Source organism: Pseudonaja textilis, chromosome 6 (assembly GCF_049901715.1).
Source record: "Pseudonaja textilis isolate UNSWEBS1 chromosome 6, rPseTex1.2, whole genome shotgun sequence".
Taxonomy (NCBI): domain Eukaryota; kingdom Metazoa; phylum Chordata; class Lepidosauria; order Squamata; family Elapidae; genus Pseudonaja; species Pseudonaja textilis.
The window spans coordinates 45,537,782-45,554,801 of NC_141995.1; the positions used below are offsets into that span (position 1 = coordinate 45,537,782).

At 44.2% G+C, this 17,020-nt stretch overlaps 1 protein-coding gene across 20 annotated transcripts in view; it reads left to right on the forward strand.

Moving 5' to 3' along the window:
• Nucleotides 1-17,020, forward strand: part of SLIT2 (slit guidance ligand 2) — a 224,515-nt gene that overhangs the window by 204,917 nt on the left and 2,578 nt on the right. For 5 of the 20 annotated variants that reach the window (XM_087936496.1, XM_087936486.1, XM_087936487.1 and 2 more), the window contains 8 exons: nucleotides 2,798-2,824; nucleotides 3,779-3,872; nucleotides 6,244-6,381; nucleotides 6,580-6,820; nucleotides 8,437-8,567; nucleotides 11,086-11,240; nucleotides 12,491-12,773; nucleotides 16,260-16,471. In XM_087936496.1, coding sequence (XP_087792622.1) covers nucleotides 2,798-2,824; nucleotides 3,779-3,872; nucleotides 6,244-6,381; nucleotides 6,580-6,820; nucleotides 8,437-8,567; nucleotides 11,086-11,240; nucleotides 12,491-12,773; nucleotides 16,260-16,471 — 1,281 coding nt within the window. Of the gene's footprint in view, nucleotides 1-2,797; nucleotides 2,825-3,778; nucleotides 3,873-6,243; nucleotides 6,382-6,579; nucleotides 6,821-8,436; nucleotides 8,568-11,085; nucleotides 11,241-12,490; nucleotides 12,774-16,259; nucleotides 16,472-16,918; nucleotides 17,008-17,020 lie in introns of all 20 variants that reach the window. The other 15 variants (XM_087936499.1, XM_087936503.1, XM_026699748.2 and 12 more) reach the window with 7 other exon arrangements.

A 17,020-nucleotide genomic window follows, 5' to 3' on the forward strand; every position in this document is an offset into this window, starting at 1 on the left:
TACGTAAAATCGAAATGCAGAATACGAAGCAAATATTCAAGGCCCACTGCAGTATTTATTGTTACCAGTGCCTCCTCCAAAATAATAGTGGGAGACATAGCCCTCCCTCCAGACTGAGAAGTGCATCCATATTTATATATTACAGAAATTAAGGGGAAATAATGCATGCATATGCATAAATAATAGCACAATAGATATCAGGTTCCTTCCTGCCATCCTGTTATCTAGGGAGGACAATGGTCTTAGTTGAAAGAAACCTCTCCCTCTTGAGATGCAGGGGTTGCTATGGGAATATTCTGATAAAACAGGCCACTCTGAGCTACAAGGACACATTGCTTTTGTCTCCATTTATTTAAACATCCCTGTTTCTCTGAAAAAAGATTTCCCCCTCACCTACAAGTAGGATATGGGCACAGAACAGCTACCCTTTGCATTGGCTGCCTGCACATGCTTGTATCTTTGTCTCTGTTGTAAGCTGTGACAAAGGGCGTCACATCCGCCATTCTGTTTCAACTGAGCTGTTTAAAGATTCAATCTTTGCAATTCTTCAGCTCGAGGGTCAGACCTTCTTGAGTCAATAGAAAAAAATTCTGGGGAAATTAGCTATTTCCTATAAATTCTAGTTTCTGAATATTGCCATTTCTGGAGTCTAGTTTGGATCCTCTCTCTTTTTATAGCGATACATCTGCTTCCTTAATGTACAGTGTAGCAATGGATGCTGATAAATGGCTTATTGCTCCATTAGAAAATGGTCAGATGTATGAACATTTGTTAGTAATGGCATACAAAGTCCTAATATAGAGTTGTGGCAGCCTAGTGGTTAGAATGCAGTATTGCAGGCAAACTACCCAAAGCCAGGAGCTCGATCCTGATGGGATTCGAGGTTGTCTCAGCCTCCCGTCCTTCCGAGGTGGATAAAATGAGGACCCAGGCTGTTGGGGGGTGAGAGGCTGACTCTGCAATCTGCTTAGAGAGGGTTGTGAGCATTGTGAAGCGGTATATAAGTCTAAGGGCTATTGCTAATAGCGTGAGGTCACAACCACTATGAGTCAATAGGGCTTGAAATTAGGGTTTAGTTTACTGTGGTACAACCTGGCATTGATGGTGACATGGATGGTTGTCTTTAAGCAACATATGGGACATCTGAAGGACAGGCAGGGTTGATGATCATAGGCTATACATACTGGATTTCTTGCTTGGTTGGTTTTAGCTTGGAAAAACAGGTGAGAACAAGAACTCTTTGGTTTGGTTTTATTTGGAGGTGTTTTTGCTCCACAGGCTAATAAAACTAGTATATAGAGAGTGTCTTTTGTGGTTTAGTGAATGATTGAGTCAATACGTTGGATAGAAAGCCCAACAACCATAGGATGTACATGCAGTAAAGCAAGTATTAAAATTTCCAATTCACATAATTAAATAGACATTTTTCCTACATGACTTGTTGTTTTTAGTTGCAAGCTGCTTACCATAGGGCTAAAAAGAAGATAAGAAAATCATTTTTAACAGCAGGAACCTTTGCTTCAAGATAGAAATATAACCAACTCGTAAAATATTCAGTATTTAATTAACAATATCAACAGAGCATTTCAGCTCTGTGAGTTCTCGGCTGCGAAAAATGTATTGAATCGGAAGAACTGAAACTTTTAGAACATAGAAGGAGAGAGTTGGAAGGGGCCCGTGAGGTCTTCTAGTCCAATCCTCTGCTCAAGCAGGAGACCCTATACCACTCTAGACAAATAGTTGTCCAATCTGTCTGCTTTGGAAGCCATATTGAGACCAGATGCTCCCACGCTGCCACATTTTGAGCCTGGGAAAGTTGGTGGAGGGAATTCCTTGGAGTGTATGTAGTTAGACATCATAACATTCTTTTTCTGATTCAAGGTCAGGTTGTGTTGCGCATAAGTGAAGGGAAGTCCCAAGTTGGGACAGATGGTGATTGGGGCATGTGATGAGATGATGGATACAGGGGGTGGATTTTGTAGTTTTTACTTGTTGCAAGGAAGCCCAGAACTTTCAGATTTGGGATTCCCCAGTTGTGCCAGTTTACTCTCCAAAATAAAAAGAACTTTTGAGAAGATGCCTGTCTCAGAGTTATTGGTTGGAGTGGAGGTTTTCTGGAACGCTGACACAATCTTTTCTTAAAAACCTCTGGTGATGGAGCCCCCACAACTTCCGAGGGCAAGCTGTTCCATTGGTTGATTGCTCTCACCGTTAGAAAGTTTCTCCTTCGTTCCAGGTTGCTTCTCTCCTTAGTTGGTTTTCCAACCCTGTTTCTCATCTTGCCTTCCGGTGCTTTGGATAACAGGTTGACACCCCCCCCCTCCAATACTGGAAGACTCTTCTCATGTCACCCCCGGTCTTTCTTTCGTCTAGATTAAACCGTCTCAATTCCTGCACCCGTTCTTTGCTTTGTTGTTCTGGTGAAATGTTTCTAAAGCCCCTCATGTTATTCCCTGCAGTTTAAACTCTGCTTTATTCGCCGTTGCGACTCCCAATTTGAATGGCAAGATCATTCGGTGCCTCTTCTAGATGGTTTGTCTCACTCATTATCCCCTTCCCCCTCCTGCCTTCTGCTTCGCCTCCACCCCTTCTTCCTGTGCCAGCGCTGACATGGGCGTCTTGTGTGTTTGCTGTGCTAGAAAATTAAAAGAACAAAAAACAAAACAGAAATGCACTGTCACTTTCTCTGCAGTGACTTAATTGCTCTCTGCTGCCATTAAAGTGTGCCTTGCTTTATTCCCGCTGTGTTGTTTCGGTTGAACGTAAATGTCTCTTTTCTGCCTTTTGTTCCTGCCAGCTGCTAACCTGAATGAGGTGGAGAAAGGTCAGTGGATCCGGTTTCTCTTGTCCCTGTTGTTTCAGTTCCCTCTTGGGTCCACCTTTCAAAACAGGGGTCTCCAACCTTGGCCCCGTGAACTTCAACTCCCAGAGTCCCTCAGCCAGCGAAGCTCACCCAGTGGCCAAGGTTGGCTGAGGAATTCTGGGAGTTGAAGTCCACCAGTCTTAAAGGGGCCAAGGCTGGAGACCCCTGATCCAAAGGATGACATTTAGGCCACCCGCCAAACCTGATTTCAGCACTTTTTGATCTATGATGTTCAGATCTACCATCAGATATTTGGATGGGTCTTAAATTTACAGAGTCTCCTAAAACTCTTTTGGGGACATCCTGTATATCCTGGAAACAAGCTCTCTTGAAAAGAAATGCCATTGCTACAGTACAGGTAGCTCTTCTCTTGTGACCAGAGTTGAGCCTGGAACTTCCGTCGCTAAGTGAGAAATGGATTAAGCGAGATTCATCCCATTTTGCTACCTTTCTCGCCGCCTTGGTTCAGTGAATCGCTGTGGTTGTTAAATTAGTAATTGTTAAGCGAATATGGCTTCCTTATGGAGTTTGCTTGAGCCCGGGAGACTTGCAAACATCGTAAGTATGAACCAGTGGCCAGGCTTCCCAATTTGGACCACGCGACTCCGTGGTCAAGCATCTGAATGTAAGTCACGTCACCATTGGGGATGCTGCAATGGTTGTAAGTGTGAGAAATGGTTGGAAGTCACTGTTTTTTGATCTGTTGTAACTTTGAATGGTCACTAAGAGAACTGTGGTAAGTTGAGGACTACCTGTATGTGGGTTACCAGCACTAGAAGGCCCTTAAAGTATGAATTAAAAGGGAGTGTTGTTTGTCCCAGGTGTTGAGAGGGGAAATAGGGCATTTGGAAAGGAAATTCTTTTGCTCCGTTTTGCGCCGTTCCAGCCGGGCAAACTCTCTGCGCTTTCTTTCAGGGGAACTGTGTGACGAGAAGCCAGATTTCTGTGCTCAGGACCTGAATCCTTGCCAGCACAATTCCAAGTGCATCCTGACCCCCAAAGGATACAAGTAAGCCTTTCCTTTATTGAATGTTTGTTCTTCCCGGTTTGGTCTTTCAAATAGCGGAGTTGAATCGACGCGGTTCAGGCTGGGCTGCTACTGGTTCTCCACGGTTTCGGTGAACCAGTAGCTAATCCAATGGCTGTTTTATGGCCGATTCAGTGAACTGGCAAATCCCACCCCTGGCTGGCCCCGCCCCACCCCGCCCACCCCAACCCCTCCCAGGAGTCCCCAGACGGCCCAATTTGGATCCCAGGTAAATGCAGGGCATGCGTGGAGGCTCGGGGAGGGCAAACAATGGGCCCATCTCCAGCGTTCAGAGAGCCTCCGGAGCCTGGAGAAGGCGTTTTCACCTTCCCAGAGGCTCGAGAAAAGCCTCCAGAGCCCGGGGAGGGCAAAAAAAACGGGCCTCCTGCCATGGTGCAGGAGGCCGACTAGGCCACTCCCACCCAGCAACTGGGGACAGAACCAGTTGCTAACATTTTTGAAGGCCACCCCTGATGGGGTTGTGTTGAGAAGTAATCTTGCAGTCCAGATTTAATCCTTTCTTCCTTCCTTCTCTTTCCTTTCCATTGGTTTTGACGGAGCTTAACTGAAAATACTCTTTATCTGAAAATACAGTAGAGCACGGTGCAGGCAGTCCTCGAATGAACAACCAGAATTTATGTAAGAGGTCCCCAAACTTGGCAACTTTAAGACTTGTGGACTTCAACTCCCAGAATTCTCCAGCCAGTTGGCTGGGGAATTCTGGGAGTTGAAGTCCACAAGTCTTAAAGTTGCCAAGTTTGGGGACCTCTGTTTTATGTTGTTAAGAGATACAGTTGTTGGTCATAACAAGTCACTTGTGTCAGTGCTGTTGTAACTTCGAACAATCACTAATAGAACTGTTATAAGTTGAGGAGTATCTGTGCTCTTAATTAAGCCCTGAGATGGATGTAAGGGGAGCTTTTAATCTTCTGCAACAGTTCAGGAACATCAGCGATATGGTAGGGTGTGAATCATGAAGGTAACGGCTGGATTATGAAGCTGCAATTACAAAATGGTTTATTAGGGCGACAGGTTGGAAATTATTACACAGGGAGGAGGTCCAAGGAAGGGTAATCTTTAATTAAGTGGTATTATCATTATCATTCATTAGCATGCACATTTGCAAAGCAACTTTTAATGGGCTTTAGATAAGTAGATTTGGAAACCTGGTGGTCTGATCAGCACTTTTTTCCTCCTCTCAGGCCAAATTTAGATTTGTGGATTGTTTCTGCTTCATTTAAACATCAGTTTCTCCTTTAAATTCCCTGGGGCTCTTTGGGTATTATGTTGATGAGATGATTACAAATAAATATCATTTTTCCCCCAGTTAACTCCAAATAGTTGGCAGTAGTTCTGTAAAACACAGTGCAATGAAAATTAACCATAAGAACCCATAGATGTGAATATATAATGAATATAAAATATATTATTCATCTTAGGCTCCTGACAATGCCTAAGGAGCCATATTTGTCTTCTTGAAAGCCAAAAATGAGAAGTTATATCTTTGTTCCTTGGTTGGGACATCACAGCAGAGGAAGCTCCAAAACAGCTTTCCTGCCTAACTTAATTGCACAGAATGGGGAAATTCTACTTAATGAAAGGAATCCTGGAGATATTTTGGACCCAAACTAGCTGATTTTTTTTCTACAGAGAAAAGCCAGGAAGAAATGGCTGTAAATTGTCCTGAGCCTTGGGAAGATATTGAGGAAAACCCTTTCGCTTTTTCTTGGCTTTATTTTTAAAGGTGTAGACCAGGGGTCCCCAAAATTGGCAACTTTAAGACTTGTGGACTTAAACTTCCAGAATTTGGAGTTGAAGTCCACAAGTAAGTCTTCAACTCCAAATTCTGGCTGGAGAATTCTGGGACTTGAAATCCACAAGTCTTAAAGTTGCCAAGTTTGGAGAGCTCTGTAGTAAATTGAAAGACATATGTAGCGTTCCCCAACTGAGGTTCACGAGTCTGCTCATTTTTTGAACAACCATGCACGCCCCTCCCACAGCAAAGAGACCTGTCAGAATGATTCATGGTATAACTAAAAAACTCCCATTGGAACTTCTGATAGAATGTCACATCCACCAAGACAGAATGACGAGCAACAGCAAAACGTACAAATAATGAATTGCAAAACAAGGTGTGCAGTTAATAGACTGGCCTTAAGCAAATTCTGAAACATTTTGCTTCAAATGCACCATGATTCATCTTGAAATTTCAACTTGGTTTCCCCCCCACTAAATATTAGCAATAATAATAATCATCCTGCCTATGTTAACAATTTCCATGGACACCCCATCCCTGTTCCCAAAACTATGAATTGCATTTGTTCATTTATTCCATTTTGCCCCCTGTCTCTAGGTGCAGCTGCACACCTGGATATGTTGGGGAACATTGTGATATTGACTACGATGACTGCCTAGATAACAAGTGTAGAAATGGAGCTCAGTGCACAGATGCCGTGAATGGTTATACGTGTGTATGCCCCGAAGGGTACAGGTAAGGACGGTGAAGAAGTAGCACACCAACATGGGTGTTAGAATGTGTGAAGAAGCTTCTCAGTAGTGGAGAATATAAGGGTTAATTGTTAGGTTCTTGAAGTCCTCTGAGCCTGGTTGTTTTCCTGTGGACCCCCGAGGTCCCTTTGAACTCTTTTCTGTTAACCCAACCCAAGCTATGTCTTCGCTTGTTATCTAGCGGACTCTTCTGCGAGTTTTCACCCCCCATGGTCTTGCCGCGCACAAGCCCGTGCGACCACTACGAGTGCCAGAACGGAGCCCAGTGCATCCTGAGGGCCAACGAGCCCAACTGCCAGTGCCTGCCAGGCTACCAGGGGGAGAAATGCGAAAAGTTGGTCAGCATCAACTTTGTCAACAAAGAAACGTACCTGCAAATCCCGTCCACAGACGTTCACTCGCACACCAACATCACCCTCCAGGTAAGTTAGCTCTGAAGTGTGAGGTTGTGGGAGTCATTCATATCAATTAATAGATCTTTCATTGAGCCCTTTGAGGCCTCTGGTGCCACTCAGAGCTTTTGCTCAAGGCCATTGACCACAAGCAGCATTCAGAGTCAGCGAAGGAGGGACTGACACACATGAAGGCCTCAGAGGAAAGCCACATACCTGGGAAATGGAAACGCTTTTCGCCAAACGTGTGTGGGAAATGTGGTGTTGGCTTGGCATGCTCTTGGGAGAAGAGGGGCATCTTTTGGTAGGAGAGAATGAAAAACCCGCTGTCGTGCCCCTGTCGGAGTCTGAATCCGAGGAGGAAGACGAGCAGCTGGCAGGGGGTGGGAGTGGAGCTCTCTGCTTTTGAAGCTCAGCTTCATCGTGTGGCACAGCCGATTGCCACGCGTCAGCTGTCGAAGACACAGGGAGAGTGCAGGGTTGCAGGAGATGGTTGGTAGGAAAGCCTCTCTGCGCATGCGCAAATCACGCCCACCAAGCCACGCCCATCGAACCGGTGGTAAAACCAGTTTGAATCCCACCACTGGGCTCAAGGCCTGAAGGCCTCCTGGAAGAGCTCTGTTTTGAGCAGCTCCCATGAGGGACATAGGATGGGAGCCCACCACATCCCTGAGGGAAGGAAGTCTGTGGAGATTCCCCATCCTCCAGGTCACAGTTGTCCCACAGGTGTTTTTTCCAAGAGGCACCTGGAGTTTCCGGTTGTTGTTTTCTTTGAAGACGTTTCACTTCTCATCCAAGAAGCTTCTTCAGCCCTGGAGGAGCAAAACGTCTTCAAGGAAAAACCAGAAAGTCCAACTGCTTCTTGAAAAAGCACCTTAACTGGGGTTCTGTGGGGAAGCCATTCCAAAAAAAACCACCCCCAGCCAGCTTGAGTTTTCATCTGTCCCCATTTCCCTAAAGCAGAGCATAAGACTAGCTTCATACTAATGAGAATATATTGTTGTTGTTGTTGTTGTTGTTGTTAGTTAGTTAATCTTTGGTGAGATTCACAGCCTTTGGTTGATAGCTCAACAGCTCGAATCCTAACCAAGGACCTAGGAACTGTTCAGGTAACATCAGAGGATATAAGCTGTTCCAAGTAGGGTGGCCTTTTGTAGAATCAGGGTATCCAAGTCTGATAAATTCAGGATTTCCAAATAGCCAAGTAGACCTTTAGGTATTGCTCCAAGGGCTCCAATTACAATGGGGATAACACACGATTTCTTTTTCCAAAGTCGCTCAACTTCAATTTGTAAGTCCCGATACTTTGTGACTTTTTTCTTGCTGCGTGTCTTCAACTTGTGCATCACCAGGTATTGCAATGTCAATGAACCAACCCTTTTTCTTCTCAACTATTGTTATGTCAGGTGTGTTATGGGCCAAATGCCTGTCAGTCTGAATTCTGAAGTCCCACAAGATCTTGACTTTTTCATTCCTCTTCTTCCTTCTCCTCCTCCTCCTCCTCCTCCTCCTCCTCTTCCTCTTCCTCTTCCTCCTCCTTCGTATTATTAAAATCACGTTCACTTAAGGGAGAATTGGTTGTTGTCAATATCCTTTAAACAAAACTTTGGTGTCTTTATTTCTAATTCAAACTGGTTTGCTGCCAGATTTCCACAGATGAAGACAGTGGAATCCTGCTGTACAAGGGAGACAATGACCACATCGCCATGGAGCTTCACCGAGGCCGGGTCAGAGTCAGCTATGACACAGGATCCTATCCAGTATCTGCCATTTACAGGTGGGCTCATAAATAAGAAAACCAGGCTTTGGGGAAGATAGGCCTTGTTTCCCATCCAGGTGTGTTTCAGACGTGGCAACTTCCACTTCTGAAACTTCCTCCCTGGAGACTCTCAATGAGAGAATATGATAAAAATAAAAATAACAGACTGTGACAATCAATATCCGTAGAAGGCTTTATTTCAGGATATTTGCAAATACCAGCCCCCAACTCCCAATAACAGTTTAGGAGAAGGAGACACCCCCTTCCAGTAATTACAGCCTTATATAGGATTATCACATTTAAAAGATTACATAATAGTTCCTGTTTTTCACACTTAGAAGTTGTAGAGATTCTCATAAGAAGGAAATGGGCAGTCCTGGGTGTTTTTCCATAACTCTTCCCAGACTCCTTCCATGGAAATCCCCCAACTCTCCACATCTTATTCATTATCATCAGATTTCCCGTTTTTCACTTAAAAGATTGCACAAGAGATCATTAATAAACTTCTAATGTAGGGCGACCTAGCATGAATCTCAAATCAAGCCAAGGACATCAAATTTTGCAACGGTGCAGAACTTTAGCAAAATAACAAGCTATATAAATGTTCTGATCTCTAGACAGTCAGATTAAGAACAAATATGGAGTCGGTCTGGTTCTTTATATTCTTAGGTGTATAAGGTAAATTTTCACATATACTCGGTCATGATTCTTCCAAAGCCGCTTTTTCAAAGGGAATCAGGACTTTCCTTGGTTCATTCCAGAACCAAAAAAATTACTTCAATGAGAAAGGAAATATTTCCAAAAGGGAGAAAAAAACCCAAGAAAGTCCAGTTGCCTTTTGGAAAAAAATTTTTTTTTCCAGTGTCATTTTTTTTTAAATTATGTTTTGAAATATTTTCTGAAGAAGGAAGTTTCCCTTCCACGCCAGCTGCGTGGCTTAGGAGATAACACAGAGAGCATAATTCCTCCTTCCTCTTCAAAGTCGGGAAGGTTTGAACTATGATATGAGGGAATCCAGCGGGTCACGGTCAAGTTTCTATTTTCCATGTTTCCTCTGCCACCTTGGCAGTGCTTTGGTAAGGCCACACTTGGAATATTGTAGTTTTGGTTGCCATGGTATAAAAAGGATTTTGCGACTCCAGAAAGGGTGCAGAGAAGAGCCACAAAGATTATTAGGGGACTGGAGGCTAAAACATACGATGAACGGTTGCAGGAATTGAGTGTATCTAGTTTAAGGAAAAGAAGGGAGACATGATAGCAATCTTCCAATATTCAAGGGGTGCCACAAAGAAGGGGGGGGGGGTCAAGCTAAATGCCAAAGCACTTGAATTCAAAACAAGAAGCAACAGATGGAAACTAATCATGGAGAGAAGCAACCTGGAACTAAGGAGGAATTTGCTGACAGTGAGAAACAATTAACTAATGGAACAGAAGTTGCCTCCAGAAGTTGTGGGTTCTTCATCACTGGAGATGTTTAAGGTGAGACTGGACAGCCACTTGTCTGGAATGGGATAGGGTCTCCTGCTTGAGCAAGGGGCTGGACTAGAAGACCTCCAAGGCCCCTTCCAACTCTCTGATTCTGTTACCTTCTGCTTGAATTTCCTTCGAAGAATCTGGATGGCCACATAGCAAACCACCCAATATGGAATCGCCTGTAGACATGTCCCAAGGCCATATACCAATATCCCTTCATCTTTTGTATTTTAAAAAATGAGATGCAACCTTTTGAACGCCCATCAAGGAATCTGATTCATAAGAAAATGAAAACGTTTATATTTTTGCCAAAATTGTGGAGTTGGGACAGGTGGAAGGATGAGAAGATTGCCCTCTGTGGAGGTACTTATCCCTTGGTCCCTGGAAAAAGAAACATGGTTACAGGAATTATGGAACGTTAAGACTGTCCCATTCATGTGAAGCATTAATTTACTATTAATGCGTAATTATGTCCCAGCACTTTCAGAGTGAGATGTAAGTGCTATCTATGATCTGAGTGTGTTTGGCAGGAGAGAAGAGATCTATTGCTCAAACTGTGGTTGTCATATGTAAATCGTAAGACAGGGGTGTCCAACCTTGGCAACTTTAAGACTTGTGGACTTCAATTCCCAGGATTCCTGAGCTAACATGACTGGAGGAAGAGGAATTCTGGGAGCTGAAGTCCACAAGTCTTAAAGCTGTTGAGTTTGAAGACCCCTGAATTCTATCATCTAGCTATCTGTCTGTCTATCGTCTCCCCATCCATCCTTCCATCCATCCATCCATCCATCCATCCATCCATCCATCCATCTCTATCCATCCATCCCAAGGGTCTTCAAACTTGGAAAGTTTGAGACTTGTGGACTTCAACAACTGGAGGAGGAGGAATTCTGGGAGTTGAAGCCTACAAGTCTTCAAGCTGTCAAGTTTGAAGACCCCCCCCCCCCCGGTTTAGGGCAGATCTATGATAGCCTCATATAAGCAGTTGAGACATGTGGGATACTCTTAAACTCTTGGTGCCATGACTAATATTTATGGAATTAAATCACTTTCCCTCCCACAGTGTCGAGACCATCAATGATGGGAAATTCCACATGGTGGAACTCTTAGTCATGGACCAGATTCTGTCATTATCTATTGATGGAGGAAACCCCAAAACCATCACCAACCTGTCTAAACAATCTACTCTGAATTTTGACTCCCCGTTTTACGTCGGAGGTAAGTTCTTCCTGCCACGGGGGCAGAGGGCTTCGGGTCTCTTGGAAAACACAGTTGGGCAAAAGGGAAGAAGGATGGTAATTCTCACTTTTCAAACTAACTAAAAGTGTCACAGCAGCTCAACGGCTAAACCTTTCTAAACCCAGACAGGGTTTTTTGGGGTGGTGGGTGGTGGTGAAATTATTTGCTATACGTTGCACTGTATGAAGAATGGAGTCTGTTAAATATACCGTATTTTTTTTCTGATCCTTTTTTTAGTTTTTCTTTTTTTTATAATTTTGTATTTCTTTGGGTTTTTTTTTTTTTTTTGTATTTAGTTAATGCTTTAAACTAAAAATTAACTAAAGTAGATTTCTCAAGGTCTGGAATCCTTTTTTATTATTATTTTTTTGCCTTGTCAATTTAGCTTTTATGAGTCTATTGTGGAGTGATCTAATTCAGCCACCGGTCGAATAAATGATCAATATCTTTTGAACTGATATATCATCATTAAATTTCTCCACCATTGTTCACCCGGTCTGTAAAAATCCTTTAAGGAAATCAGGAATGTTTTATAAGTTGGAGGAAAAGGTGGGAACAAACGGGAGATCTGAATGTCTCTGGAGATTCTTAGTCATCCAAGTCCCAAAGGTGGTTTTTTCAAGAGCCAACTGGATTTTTCTGGTTTTTCTTTGAAGACGTTTCACTTCCCACCCAAGAAGCTTCTTCAGCTCTAACTGGATGGTGGGGAATGGAAGGATTTATTCTCCTTGCAGACAAGCTGGTCATTTGCTTCCTTTTAGAAGGTCGTTGAGGCCACTTGGAGCTTTGTCTGTGACCTCAGAGTCACCTGCAGTGGTGGGATTCCACATTTTTTCCCTACCGGTTCTATGAGAACCTGTCCAAACCGGCTGAATACCACCTCTGGTTACCTGAGAGGTGCAAATGGGTGGGGACCCTTCTTGGCCAAATGGGTATGGAGCCCACCATCCAGTCAGATCTGGATGAGATGCGAAGCATCTTCAACGGAAAACCAGAAAGTCCAGTTGCCTCTTGAGAAAAAAAAATAGCTCCTTTGGGTGGTCGGAACATTTATCTAGAAAACTGATTGCAAGCCGCCTCGAGTCACCTCTTGGTGAGCTGGGTTTCACCTGTGTTAAATTAAATATAAAAATGAAATGAGGGAATGGGGACACTTTTCTGTAGCGAGTCAGTTCCTCTCAGTGAGGAGGCGTTCATTCTGCTCACCTGTGCCATCCATCCCCACTCAGGTGTGCCGGTGAAGGAAAATGTGGCTGCGTTGCCTCCCGGCCAGAATGCCACCAGTTTCCATGGCTGCCTCCGAAGCCTCTTCATCAACAGCGAGCTGCAGGATTTCAGGAACGTCCCATTGCAAGTGGGGATCCTGCCTGGCTGTGAACCGTGTCTGAAGAAGGTGTGCGTCCACGGCACTTGCCACATGACGAGCCCCTCCGGCTTTACCTGCGAGTGCGAGGAGGGGTGGAGCGGCTCCCTCTGCGATCAGGAATCCAACAGCCCTTGTCTGGGGAACAAGTGAGTCCAGGGCCCATATCTCTATTTTTATGGTGAAACACTTTGGCCGAAGGCAGAGGTCTCCAACCTTGGCCCCTTTAAGACTACCTGCATTCACGGCCTACAAAGTTGGTGGCACAACTCAACTTTATACATTTGTTCTGAGTTTGTGATGACCCAAAGGGGCGTGGCCCAAAGGCCACACAGTCAGATAATCAGTAGGAGTCCCTTTATTAGCACCAACTTTGCCCCCAATGTCCTGGTCACCTTCTGAGCTGGAGAAAAGCTCCCAGGAGCAGCCTTTGTCTGCAGAGAATCAAGTCCAAAATGTGGTCAGCAAAAACTGTAACTATAAGTCCAATCAAGGCAAGAGGAGGTCATTAGTCCGGCAGGGCAAGAGAAGGAATTCCAGATGTGAAGGAATGGCAGTAATTCAACATGGTTGGAATGCAGACAACCCAAATCAACACAAATTTAAACTCATGTTTGTTCCCAGCAGACACCACACGCAGCTTGCATTTCTTTTAAACTCTTATTCCCAGGTGTGGCTAATGAAGGGAATCAGGGCCCTTTCCTTCCCCATAAGCATGCAACCCACATTGCTCCCTTCTCCGTTCCTCCCTGTGTGCCCTAGGGTGAAGAGAGGATGGGCTTGGGTCTTCCTCCGAACTCCCTCTCCCTTGTTCTACCTCTTCCCTGCTCTGCCCAGCTGGACTTTGCCCTTCCCTAGTTTCCTCCACAGCCAACGGAGCCACTCTCCCACTCCCTGTCGGCTATTCGTCTTCCTCCTCTGATTCAGACCCTGACAGGGACATAACAGAGTCATTTCTTTTAATCCTATTGGGTTAAGTTGTAATGTAGAGAGTTTTGGAGCAGAACTTATCTGGTTCCTGCCTGGCAGGAAAATATTTCGTGATAGAATTTTGTTGAGGGAATGGATGGCCAAATCTGGTTATACGCTGTTGATGGTCATTATGCAGCCCCCATGTTTCACAGGCTGTTTAATTTATCACAATGTTTTTGTTCCAAATATTGGTGGGCTTTTTTGGAGGGTGAGGTGGCCTATAAACATCTAATAAACTATCAGGATATGTAAATTTAATCCCTATTTTTGGAGGCTTCAGAATATTTGATGAATTAGGAGATTCTGTCCCAGGAATTCTTCTCAAACCAGGAAGAAAACTTTCCCAACCCAAATTCCCTAGAAGGGGACGCCACGGATTAAATCACGTACCTAGGCAAACTACTGAACCATACCAGATATCCCTGAAAGAAACAAGACTAATTTTAGGAGCCCCATTTTCAAAGTTCTCATTAGCAATCTATAACTACTCCACTTCCAGTAATTAGGAAGATTAGGAAACGTGTAATTTGACAGCTGGAAGACTTGTGGACTTCAACTCCCAGAATTCCTCCTCCAGTCATGTTAGCTCAGGAATTCTGGGAGTTGAAGTTCACAAGTCTTAAACTTGCCAAGTTGGAAGACCCTTGGTGTAAATGGTTAAAATTCCCTTGAATGTTACGATCCTAAAACTTGTTGAACAAACTTGTTGAACAAGCATCGTCATGGTGTAGTGATTCTGGATTAGACCCAGATTAGATTGAAGTGCATGCTTGAAAACAGCTGCTGAAAGGAGCTATGAAGAGGATGGCAGATGAGTCATAACTGGTCATAATTGTGAAAAACAGTCCTAAGTCACTTTTTCCAGTGCTGTTGTAACTTTTGGTGGTCACACAACATTAAATGTTGTGAATCAAAGGCTTACCTGTATATATATGAATTCAAGTGATCTCACGCATGCAGCGATTGTGGTGATTGTGGATTCTGTGTCGCTGGTTGTTGAGAAAAGCAGAATTTACGATCTGTGATATCCTACTCAGGATATCCTACTTCCATTACACATCTACAGTGGCTCTTTCCCCCATGCCCAGGGGTTTCTGCATCCTTGCCCATTAGTTAGATGCTCCAAAGGTGATTCATTCCATCTTCATTCCAAGATTCCATCAAGGGATCTTGGAGTCTTAGTGGACAACCATTTAAATAGGAGCCAACCATGTGCAGCAGCAGCAGCCAAAAAGCCAATGCAATCCTACATTGCATTAACAGGGGGATACAATTGAGATCAAGGGAGGGACTAACACCACTCTATAAAATCCTCTTAGTAAGACCACACCTAGAGTACTTCATCTAGTTTTGGTCACCACACTATAAAAAAGATGTTGAGACTCTAGAAAGAGTGCAGAGAAGAGCAACCAGGATGATGAGGGAACTGGAAGCTAAAACATACGATGAACAGTTGCAGGAAGTGGGCCTGGCTAGTCTAGTCAAGAGAAGGACATGGGGAGACAGGAGACCAGTCTTCCAATATTTGAGGGTCTGCCACAGAGAGGAGGAAGGGGTCAAGCTATTTTTCAAAGTCCCTGAAGGCCAGACAAGGAATAATAGATGGAAACTGAACAAGGAGAGATTCAACTTGGAAATAAGGAGAAATTTTCTGACAGGGAGAACAATCAACCAGTGGAACAAAAGTTGCCTTCAGAAGTTGTGGAGCTCCGTCACTGGAGGCTTTCAAGAAGAGACTGGACTGCCATCTGTCAGAAATAGTGTAGGATCTCCTGCTTGGGTGGGGGGGTTGGACTAGAAGACCTCCAAGGTCCCTTCCAATCTATTACTGCGTTCTAAAATGAAACTCTGAGCAATTTCCCTTTGGAGCACAGTCCAGCACACTTTATCAAGCCTTAGTAAGGCTACACCTGGAAACCTGCATCCAGTTTTGGTCACCACATTACAAAAAAGGATGCTGAGACTTTGTAAAAAGTTTAGAGAAGAGCAACTAGGGTGATTGAAGATGAAAACCTAGGAAGAACAGTTTCAGGAATTGGGTTTGGCCAGTCTAGAGAAAAGAAGGACTAGTTGGGTCATGATAGTAGGATCCTGGTATTTGAGGGGCTGCCACAAAACAAGAGGCAGTCAAGCTATTCTCCAAAGCACCTGAAGGCAAGAAACAATGGATAGACACCAATCAAGGAGAGAAGCAACCTGGAATGAAGAAGAAACGTCCTATTGTGAGGACAATCAACCAGTGGGAGAGCCTTCAGAACTTGTAGGCACTTCATCCCTGGAGGTTTTGAAGAAGAGGTTGGACAACCATTTGTCTGGAATAGCATAGGGCAGGGGTGTCCAACCTTGGCAACTTTAAGACTTGCGGACTTCAACTCCCAGAATTCCTCAGCCAGCTTTGCTGGCTGAGGAATTCTGGGAGTTGAAGTCCGCAAGTCTTAAAGTTGCCAAGGTTGGACACCCCTGGCATAGGGTCTCCTGCTTGAGGAGGGGGCTGGACTAGAATGCCTCCAAGGTTCCTTCCAGCTCTGTCCTAAAGCCAAGAACGCTGGGACCCCTTTCCCTTTGGAGCCCAGTCCGAGACGCTTACCGTTCATCGTGTCGCTCAGCCGGAGGTTGGATGAATAATGTGTGTCCGTCTTCTCTTGGGCTTGTCTCTCCTGTAGATGTGTACATGGTACCTGCTTGCCAATCAATGCCTTTTCATACAGTTGTGAATGTCTGCAGGGATACGGAGGCGTCCTCTGCGACGAAGACGGACAGGTGCTTAACCCCTGCCAGCCCCTCCGATGCAAACATGGTCAATGCAGGTTTTCAAGCCTTGGAAAACCATATTGCGAGTGCCACAGCGGGTATTCCGGGGACGGCTGCAGTAAAGGTGAGCCTCCGATCGGCTGCCGGGACTCGGTTTCCTAGGAGAAAAGTGGGGGTGGGTGGGAGAGAAAAGCCCTCCTCCTAGCAACAAAAGAGAGGTGTTTTTTTAAAGCAACCCCGTTCTGCATGCACGGGATGACATTTTCTTTCCGAAACTTTATTTTTTATTTTTTAAATTTTCTTCTTTATCTCCATCCCTGACCAACAATTTCAATACCTTTTCGGCTTTTTGCTTGATGATTAATATAACGAGAGTGGGTATATATATATATATATATATATATATATATCCTAAAATCAGGAAGGTTTTTCTTATCTCCTCCTTTCCAAATTGTGCTATAAAAACTTTTCTCTTTCTTCAGAAGCGACCTTTTGCTCTGTTTAAACTGCCACCTTATACCTGCTGTATCTTTCTGTATTTATTGTTTCTCTACCTACCGCAACTCTGAAGCCAAAACCAATGATTCTGCTGCTAGTTTTATCCCAAATTCTACTTTTGACCTCTCATCTTCGACTGATTTATCACATCAAATTCTTCAGGTGAGATGGATAA